Source organism: Channa argus, chromosome 12 (genome assembly GCF_033026475.1).
Source record: "Channa argus isolate prfri chromosome 12, Channa argus male v1.0, whole genome shotgun sequence".
Classification (NCBI taxonomy): Eukaryota; Metazoa; Chordata; class Actinopteri; order Anabantiformes; family Channidae; genus Channa; species Channa argus.
This window is the reverse complement of record NC_090208.1, coordinates 14,210,621-14,221,364: the sequence shown is the minus strand read 5'-3', so window position 1 is coordinate 14,221,364 and position 10,744 is coordinate 14,210,621. Positions and strand designations below refer to the sequence as shown.

The following is a 10,744-nucleotide window of genomic DNA, read 5'->3' as shown; positions in this document are numbered from 1 at the left end:
TTTTAAAGAGTCATGATGGCTTTCTATTTCGGTAACTGTACTTTTCATTCTTTCCCCACTTTAAAATTAAACTCCATTACAGTACCACCAAGGAATTTAATCTTTGTAGCTTTTTTGTTTCTAAATAGATTTTTATTTTAGGTGGGAAATTTATAATAACTAGGTTGGATTATAACTTTTACTTCTCAAGCTGCTTTGTCAAATACTAACATGTTTAAAATGCTAATGATGATTAGCAGCATCAACCTGTGTTTTCCAGGTATTTAATAATAAAGTTTTAGTTTTTAATATTCTTCCACAGGTTGTGTTTTATATATCTCTATCTATCTATCTATCTATCTATCTATCTATCTATCTATCTATCTATCTATCTATCTATCTATCTATCTATCTATCTCTCTCTATATATATGCAATATAGTACATTTACATCTGGGAAAAGTGAAAATACCAAAATCCAGAGGAAGAGATAAAAAAAAGGTAAAGGTATTAGCATGATTTCAAAACTGTTATGATTTGAAAAATAATTTGACATTAATAGAATCCTAGTGTTATAAAAAAAGAAAATGTCATAAAATACTCACAGTAAATACCTTCATTATTTGGGGTATACTTATTTGTTAATTAATAAATTGCAAATTCATAATATGTAATTTCGGTGGCTTCTTGATATTGAAAAAGACAGAACATATGTATAACATTTCACAGTATTTCATAAAATTTTAAATTTCACATCCAAGGCCACAAGTGTCAACCCCATGGTGGTTCTCTAGGAAAAGTAAAGGTGCGTTCAGAGTGAAGGTGAAATAAATTTTTGTGTTAATTTACTTCAAACATGAATGTATCAACTGCATGCGAGCCGACACATTGACCTTTTTAATGACTGTGCTTTCTGCTTTCTGTGTTTTCTATGGAGCAGATTTATAAACCCCTGAGGTTTTCCTGAGTTACAACATTTTCAAATTGCATGGTTTGAATGAGCAACTACTGTAATGGCAACTTGTCATTAACTTTGCACTTTCACACCGTATAAAATACAAGGAATGTGATCCAGTTGAGTTTATGTTCAGATATTTCACAAGATAGATGAACACTCTTACCTGCTGTTGTTGGCACTAGAGGAACAGTCAGGGGACCTCCAGAGTTACCAGGTTTCAACATTTAAGATATTTCTGTCTGGACAAACAGATCAACATTGCCAAACATAAATGCCTTGTCGCTACTGTGGGAAACCAAAGCCTGGCTTGTAGCTGCAGTGAAGTGATCATTAACAAACATGCAACAGTAGCAGTCTGTCTGTCAGTGCACACGCCTGCAGAAACACACATTTGCCAAACGTTACCTGTTAAACAACAGCAGCAACACATAGCTGGAGCATAAGCGCTACATAGTTATGTATAATGTTTGACTATGAGTCCATATCCACTGTAATTAACGTAGTTTTCTTTTTTTCCCTTCATATTACTCCAACTTCTCACCCATCACTTCCACTTCCCTCCTTGTCCTCTCTGCCCTCCCCTTTCAAGCCTTACATCTCCCCACGCCTCTGTTCTGCATCTCCCTCCTTTCTCCTGCCTCATTTTCTCCTCCTTGCACTCTTCTCTCCTAATCAGGAAGGATGGAGGACAGGGTGTGGACCGTGTGCCTTCTCGTCATTTTGACTTTGGGATGCACTGAGGCTCAGACCCAGACCAACTTCACTAGGTAAGTTCAGTATGTCAGAAAGATTTTACATCCTCAGGTATGTAAATGTTAATGTCTCTCTTGTGGATCTGTTTTTTCCTGCATCCTGCATCTGCACATGTGGCGCGTTGGTCTCAAGGGGACATCTGTCCTGATTAAATGTGTTTTTTTTTTCATCTGCTGGGTGCAGTATTATGATTATGGGGAGTGCAGCAGAAATACAAGGTTGCAGTGTTAGCAAGATGTGGTTGGCATCCTATAAGCACACAGACAGACAGGCGGACACATAATGACAGCATTTGGTTATTGGTGCAGTGAGTGGTGCAATTACACATTTTTTGAGTGTAGGAAAGTTTTGAGATACTTAGTGAACCTGAACGAAAGTCTGACTTTCGTTGCACACGCACACATGCCTGCACACTCAAGGGTGTAAATTGAACAAGAGACAAACAAATGCCTGTGGGTTGTTTAGCTCCGGAGGGTCAGAAGGGAGGGATCCGCCACTGCTGCGATTTGGTTTTTTTTTCATCCTAAATGTGGCCTTACTGAACCACAGCATGCCTGAAAAAACCAAAACAGTTGATGATCAAGGAAACAGTACTCGCAGTGTAAAAAAGGGTTAAAGTTGGAGGAAAATGGCAACTAGAGATTTTCAGGAGCAGCCACCATTTAAAATAACAAGAGTGCAGAGTGCTTCAAAATTAAAAGCTGAGGCTGGTCCTGCTTTGATCTGTGTTTATCTGGGTGCAAAAGTGTGGGTGTGTATCACTGAACTCCATGTGTGAGCAGGCTGTTGTGCAGCATTTGAAGGTGCCTGTCTGCTGGAGCAAAGTATGTGTTGTGACTACTGACAACCTTCTTGCGGTATAGTCAGTGTGTGGAGAATGCTCACAGGATGTATACTGTATATTGACAGTCCTGGCTTGGTTTGACCAAGTTTTATGAAAAAACATAAACCGGGAGAGTTCGCTGGGAACCTCCCCGCACTCAGAACAGAGACAGACTGTGCTGCTGTGGTTTATAGTGAGCATGTAAACGTGTGTGTGCACAGGGCTCAATACTCAGTATAGCTGCACAGGCAAGCTGCGTTTTCTTCCAGTGATGCACTTTAAATGAAAAGCCAAACCACATTTGATTGTATGATGCTCTTTTTTCTTCCTCTTTCAGGCCCATCTTCCACTGTGGAGGCCACCTGGTCGTAGATTCGGGCATCGTAGCCAGTGAGGGTTTCCCCAGTCACTATAAACCCAACAGTAAATGCATCTGGTACATCACTGTGAGTCATTCTGAAATCACTGTCCACACTGTGTCAAACATCTCCAGTTTGAGCCACACTGCACCGCTTAATGGCACTGGTGCATTGTTAAACATTCTTTCACACATGGTAAACCCACAGAGAGGAATTTATTGATGTTGCCATGTTCCTGATTCTCTGTTCGCTTAGTTTCACCTGCTATTTGTCCATCAGGATGCATCTATTAATTGATACCCTCAGTTTTTTACTTTGTATATTCAATTCCAGCTTTAATCAGTGGCTCACCTGGCAGAGTGGTCTGCGACATCTATCTCACCACATGTTGAGTGTCGCTAGGAAGGAGACTAAACCTGCAAACCGACCAACCGCAGCCATGACAGTGTACATCTGAGCGCTGCTCCTGAACCTGGCAAAAATTGGGGAGGGTTGGTTCAGGAAGGGCATCTGTTGTGACAGTTTGCCGAATCAACATGTGAACCAATGATCCACTGGCACCACAGCAAATAAAAAAAACAACTTCCAGCTTTAATCCCTTTGGCTTCTTCAGCTTTCTGTATTTTTGGACACAAAGGCTTGGAGATTAAAGAGTTGTTTAAGTGGTTTTCTCTTGCACTTCATCATGCTTACAGTTTCTCCATTTTCCCTTTATAAGTACCTTTGAGGCTGATGAGTCCATCTGACAATGTTGTTTAAATGTAGTGCTGCCACATCATTTATATGGCAGAAGCTGTTGTGAGGCCCTGTAGCAGCTCTGTTGGCAGGTTTCCATGCAAAAAACTTGGTATTTATTAGTAAAATTATGAAGCATTACATCAGCAAAAATAACATCTCTGCATTGAGTCTGTAATGATGCACGCCTTTGGTCACTTTCACTAATGAAGCAGGTGACCTCAAGCAGAATGACCACAACAACAAATCACGATATGATTACATCCTCAATATGCTTGTGTTTGCTTATTTGTAGTGATAAATAAACAGTTCATGCAATGAACTCAAGGGGTGAATTGTAAAAAAAAGCACCGGGTGCATATAGACAGAAAAAGGCTTTCCCAAATCTACTTTAACACTTCGTGTATTTTATGGCTACACCATTGCACCAAATACAACATCTGTACTTAGTCCAACAAATCTAGCATCCTTAGAAACTCTGACGTATTTACTAGAATTTAAAAACTAAGTTCTGTGGGTTTGTGAGCTGAGTAACTACTAAAACATTTACTGTAATTCAACACTGAATGAAGTTTATTTTTAGTTTTCGGAAGTTTGCTTTCTACTTTGTGAGGAAACACATTCATGTTAGAACATAACCAATTAATCTCACATGGGGCTTAAACAGTTTCCTCAAACATGAAAATGCTCCTGTTTTCTTTTCAAACACATCCTGCAAACACGTTAAATATATTTATTCCTGTACATCCTTCTCAGTTTTTTCTTATTCCTAAAAACATCACTTGTCACCTTCTCCAGGTTCCAGAGGGTCATGTGGTCATGTTGTCTTTCCGCCTCTTCGACATGGAGCCTGACCCCACTTGTCGGTACGACTACCTGGACGTCTACAACGGTCACTCCCGCTTGGTGCAGAAGCTGGGTCGATTCTGTGGGACATTCAGACCCGGTGCCCTCATCTCCACCTCCAACACCATGATGTTAGAAATGGTGTCAGACGAAGCCACGGGCGGAAGAGGTTTTCTGGCATCCTTTAGTGCAGGGAAGCCACACGTGGAAGGTTTGGATATGTAACAATTGTTATGTTATTCTATGCTAAAAATAATTGATATAAGTTAAATGATCCCAAACATTGTTTATGCTCAGAAAAGGTCATACAATCCTCTCCAAATTAATCAATCTGTACAATCAGCATTTACATTATCGAGCTGAAAACAAGTGTGTTCTTGAGATTTTGAAGATGAAGGCAGTCATGTGAAGGCAGCATATCTACTTCCCCCACAGAGAACCAGTTCTGTGGCGGTCGGCTGACCAAAGCACAGGGCTCGCTCAAGACGCCCAATTGGCCCAACTCTGATTACCCAGCAGGCATCAGCTGCTCTTGGTACATCTCAGTAGAGCCGAGCAATGTAAGCCAATATCATGTATTTGACAGTATTATTTAATAATCAAAGTTAAAGAACTTTATTGATGCTGTGGTAAAAACTGCTGGCTAATTTCCTCCCAACAAATAAATGTTTCCACTATATGTATTATGTTATTGACCCATCAGTGGGTAAATTTTTACCCAGTGATTTTTAGTGTTTAGCACAAGAAAAGATGGAGGAATGGAAATAGGAGTTAAGGGGGCCCATAATCGGGAAAGATCTCTAATTTAGCGCCTGCATACAGTAAGTGTGTGAGTGTGACAGCCGCCTAGTGATGTAGTTCAAATGAAAGACTTCTTTGAGTGCCTGCAGGCGTGTTCATGTGTGCCAAGAGATTGAGCGCAAGGAAGGAGGGAAGAAAGCAAGAGAGGGACTAAATGCCCCTCTGTGTTTCAGAAATCTATGTCTGCACTGTACTGGACTCATAATAATTAGTTATATAACATCCTTGATTTCCTATTTATGTCTCAACCTCTCCTTTAGGTGATTGAGGTGAAGTTTGAGAAGATAGATTTGGAGCCTGACACGTATTGTCGTTACGACTACGTTGCGTTGTTTAACGGGGGAGAGAGCGACGACTCAAGGAGGATTGGGATATTCTGTGGAGACAGAAGCCCAGGGTGAGAGCACTGATCTGAAATGGAACACGAATGGAGGCTAAGGTCTGCCAAGGTTTTTCCGCTTCCTCAAGTCTGTGTTTTCAAATTTCTTTCATCCTCCTGTCCCTCCCTTTGTTATTTCTCTCTGCTTACCCCTTTCTATACATAGAACTATAGTGACCAATGGGAATGAGCTCCTTGTGCAGTTTGTCTCGGACCTCAGCGTGACCTCTGATGGCTTCATGGCTCACTACTCCAGTGTGCCCCGTGGGTCCCGGACGCCAACAGCCGGGGGTGACTTTATCTACGGGCCTAAAACTACCTCCATGCCACAGAAAAAACCAGTGAGACCAAGCAAACCCACCAAACCAACTACCCAGGTTAGGCCTGGCATTCAGCCTAAGCCCACAAAAAAACCACTGGTGAAAAAACCAAAGAAGCCTGTTGTCAAGCCCACAATGAAACCCAAACCACCTAATGCCATACCTAAGGTACTTGTGAAAAAGCCCACACCAAAGCCCAGAACTAAACCTACACCCAAACCTAAGATCATCAAGCCAACACTAAAACCCAGCGTGAAGGTTAAACCCACACGTAAGCCTTTCTTGAAGACCAAGCCCACCTTAAAACCTGCTGTCAAACCAGTAAAGCCGACTCCCAAAAGTGGACTTAAGCCAGCAATCAAACCTAAGACCAAACCTAATGCAACAGATAAACCAGGACTAAGCAAGACAGTGACAAAGAAGCCTGTTGTGGTCAAAAAACGTGAGTGAAACTGATTTTAATGTACAGGTATATGTGTGCACAACTGTAGCATGTAGTTTAGGTGTCTTTTAAAAAATTTTTCTTGCTGTGTTTTCTTCAGCTTTACCACTGAACCCGCTATGTACACAACCCTGTAAGAGGACAGGAACCCTCCAGTCCAGCTTCTGCCCTCATGACTTTGGTGAGTCACTCCATCAGCTGCTGGCCTCGGGTCTCCACAAAACACCCTCTGTCTGTTTTCGCATTGTCACCTTTCCAAAATATCACCTATTTCACAACTTTGTTCAAAGTGCTTTTGTTGTGCGTTGATCTGGGATATACATAAGTATAACTGATACATGTTATTTTATTATTTGGAAATAGCCATCAGTAAAGGGGCTACTTTCTAATTTGGAGAAAAATAAAATTTTATGGTAAAGTGATCACAAAAACGCTTCCCTCTCTAAAGTCATATTTTTCTCCCTTCTTTCAGTGATCACGGGTAAGGTTACATCTCTGACCGCTGGTCCTGCGGGCTCTTCAACAATCGAGGTTTTCCTAATCAAGGCCTATAAGACAGGACGCCTTAACATTAGTAAGTCAGGACCTGCCAGGTCAGTCACACTGACCTCCACTTGCAAGAGATGCCCTGGGCTAACCAAAGGTAAAATACAATTCTCATTATGCTTTTTTATTCAGTGCTTGTGTCACTCTGCATTACAAACAACCCCAATTAAAAAAACAGTTGGGACGATGTCCAAAATCTCTTCAACCCAAATTTTATTCACAATAAAAATGTTATGTTGTTATTTTACCTTTTTCATGAAATGGTAAAAAGTCTCAGTTCCAACATCTGATATGTTGTTTATTTTTTACTGTGAATAAAATATGGGTTGATGAAATTTTCTGTTTTTATTTAGGTTTTGCACATTGTCCGAGCTTTTCATGAATTGGGGTTGTAATGTGTTCTTTAGTATAGTTCCTTCGTATTTGACACATGCCAAAACTATTATCCTTGTTCTGTCTCTTGTACAGGTCTGAACTACGTGTTAATGGGAAAAGTCGATGAACAGGGCAACGGTAACCTCAGCCCTTCCAGCTTTACGCTCCTCTATAAGCCCGTCCACGCTAATGCACTGGTCAACCTTTCTCGTAAAACGTGCTGACGTCACAGCCCAATCCACCGATCAGATTAGCGGCCCTGGTTGCCTCTTTGAGAACATACAACGTTACAAAAAGAGTGAAAATATTATAAAGAATATCCAAACATAATTTTTTACACGATAAATTCTGTTGAAAATGAAAAATGTTAAGCATTTTTTAAAACAGACATTATATTTTGTATATAAATTATACTTTATTGATTATATACTTTAAAATGTCTATGTTTAAACATGCATATAATAAATGAAGTCTGGGGTCACGTCAGTATCCTCTAATCTAAATGATCCCTATGTAATAATCTGTGTATGCATTACTTCCTGTTCAGACCACTCCACCACCAAGCTGCCCACTGAACATCTGTTAAAAATGTTACTGAGAGGCAATTTGTTTACAGCACACGTTTTATAGAGGACATTTTTTAACCACACATCAACTTTAATAGACCTTTCTGGCAGCTATGTCGGCTAAAGGTTATTGCCACTGACACAGTAACATTAATTATAAATCTATACACAATTTTGGCACCACCGAGTAAAAGTGTCCAAAATATTAAATTAAACTGTGTATGAGCCGACGGGGGATTTTTATGTATTTGTTGTGTTTTTGTTTTGGTGTCTGGATATATTAGATAGATTAAGAAGTATATTGATGACATCACATGGCTGCCCTGGAAACGCTGTCAGTTTGGACTGGAGCAAAGGAACGGACTACAAGGTTGAGTGTGTTTCTGTGGAGGTACATGGTCTCGTAACTTGTTCAGTGGAATTTTTTGAGAAATGTTTTCTGTGAAATTACTGTTAATTGCTCAATTGGAAAATGGGACTCAATAAATGTTCAGTGTTTGTCATATAAGGACCTCTGGAGTGGATAATTGTTGGACCACCAGACACGAGTAAACCTGTCTCTACACTCTACAATTACACTTTACCTTACAAACTTAGCATTAGCAGGAATGTCAGTCTGTTTACTGCAGCCCAATTTCAGTGTTCTAACATTACAGCTTTATTGTGGCTTTTACGGAAAACGATTAACATCAACATATATGAAGGTCCTACTCCTTGCAAAAGAAAGTCCACCTACTGAGTACGTGTAGCAAGACTGTATTAATGCAAAACTGGTGGAACGTCAGTCCTGACAATGGGGGCAGTAACCTCTGCCCATCTTTACATTCAAGAGTCTCTGCCTCTTTGAAATGCTCCTTTTATACCCAGTCATGTTACTGATCGGTCAAATGCTCCTCCATTTGTTTTTGATGTGCCGCAATTACTTACTGGGGGCAGTAAAATTTCAAAACAAGGTGAGTCTAACAAAACCCCTCACAAACACAGAGCAATATTTATACTAATTTTGTGTTGACAAAACTGGATATACAGTATTTAAAACCTAATACGAAGACACTTGCCAGGATACAAATGACAATAAAGTCCTTCTCCAAACAGCACTTGCAGACTATGAAGAAAATCATAAACAAAATCCCCCATAATAGATGGGAATGAAGGGCTGTCTTGGACACTCATTTTCATGCACAAATCCTGTTAGGCACGAAGCTAAAGAGGAGTCTCAAGTCATCTGCTGCATTTAATGATTTAAATACACACATTTTATTGTTGGTGATCAGTAATTAAATGGACAATAAAACTACCTGAAGGCATCTTCATACCTGTAAGTGCATCTCTCACTTACCAACTATGACCTCAGCAATGACCATGATGGAGACAATGCGCGGGCAACATACTAAGGAAAGACAGAGAAAACATTGTTTAGGGTGCAGTGATTCCATGAACCAGTCGTATACGCCATGAGTTCAATTTAACTACTGTATGATTTTTCCCATCACTCTTGCCTATTGCTACTTTTCTTAGATGACCAGTGCATTGTGCTCTGTCACTCTCTGCCATTGTTCTGATGACAAATGTACTCTATGTGTAGTCTATGTACAGCCTAGATTTGGAGGGTAATAACATGAGGCGTCATCAGACAGGTGACACAGACCAGGGCTGAACTTCTGCACAATTGGCAACACTGCAGAAAGTGAGGTGAGAGGAACGTAGTATATATACAGAGACAACAATGAGGGAATGTGGGCAGGTACATGTGAAGAACAGGTTGCTGGAGAATATATTAGGGTCAATTACTGGACAGCTACACATGAGCATGGTTCCAATGTGACACAGGATGTACACAGCAAATATCTCCACTAATCAAAGGTACAGTTTGATCAAGGAAGTGATTTTTGAGAACTTACTAAGTGAACAGATCATCAAATACTGGAAACTAATAATTATTGAAAACTTAGACTACTTTAGGTATTTCCTGGGCCCATTACACACACACACACACACATATTACAATTCCTTTATCCAATACAGGTATTTTTGTTTTAGCATATGTTTGGAATATAACTGATTGCTGATCATTACACCCAATGCCATGAATGCTGCATGTGATAACCGCATGTTTGTCAGAAGGTTCACTTATAGAAACAGCAGGACATCTTATGGCTCATAAAGACTACTGCAACACTTCATTAAATACACTGAATACATCCTGTACAGTCAGGAGTGACACTGTAGCCATCTCTGATATCATTTTATATTAATGTAAAATGCTGTTAACAAGTTTACACCAAAGCTTTTTAAGAGATAATAAACTCTACAAATATGCAAAATATGCATAAAATCATTAAATAACAAGCTCAACTATCTGGACACATGGTTGTGCAACAAGAGCAGGTTGTGTAATTACATGTATCTACATTATTACTGTCACTTCCCTTAATTATTTACTTAATCAGCTTTAGTAGCTTGTTGGAATTACAATAACATAACACACTCATAGAGAAGTAAAGGCCACTGAGGACGATTCTCAACGCTGCCACCTGAGAAAGAACGGAGCAAGTGAGTTCCAAGTCATGCAGACACTGGTGAGGGGGTTCGTGGTGTCGTCTTTGGCTTCCTGAGCGCAGGGCAGGCAGGAGAGCACCACCACCACTATCAGTTCACAGCGAGACAGTTTAGAGTCAAAAGTCCACTCCAGGCACAGCTGTCCAATCGTGTCACGTACTGGATTGTATTTAACATGTGAATGATGCTGTGATATAAACAGACCATCTTTACATCTGGGCACACTGAGCTATCTGTGCTCAGAAGATATAGCTTGGACTCTGGCACATTTGCTGACTGCTGTGAAATCCAACATGAAGCTGGA

The 10,744-nt window shown here is 40.2% G+C and overlaps 1 protein-coding gene across 1 annotated transcript; it reads left to right on the top strand.

The window, feature by feature from the left end:
- Positions 1–1,550: 1,550 nt before the first annotated feature.
- On the top strand, positions 1,551–8,392 carry pcolceb (procollagen C-endopeptidase enhancer b). The gene is made up of 9 exons (XM_067524452.1): positions 1,551–1,703; positions 2,850–2,958; positions 4,405–4,663; positions 4,888–5,012; positions 5,514–5,650; positions 5,799–6,394; positions 6,495–6,575; positions 6,867–7,037; positions 7,409–8,392. Exons 1-9 carry the CDS (start codon positions 1,618–1,620, stop codon positions 7,537–7,539), a joined length of 1,695 nt encoding a protein of 564 aa, XP_067380553.1. The 5' UTR covers positions 1,551–1,617; the 3' UTR covers positions 7,540–8,392.
- The last annotated feature ends 2,352 nt before the right edge of the window (positions 8,393–10,744 follow it).

Coding starts and splice junctions, on each gene's coding strand:
- pcolceb (XM_067524452.1), top strand. CDS start 1,618: ATGGAGGACAGGGTGTGGACCGTGTGCCTTCTCGTCATTTTGACTTTG. Junction 2,959..4,404: donor AATGCATCTGGTACATCACT/GTGAGTCATTCT, acceptor CACCTTCTCCAG/GTTCCAGAGGGTCATGTGGT. Junction 6,395..6,494: donor GCCTGTTGTGGTCAAAAAAC/GTGAGTGAAACT, acceptor TGTTTTCTTCAG/CTTTACCACTGAACCCGCTA.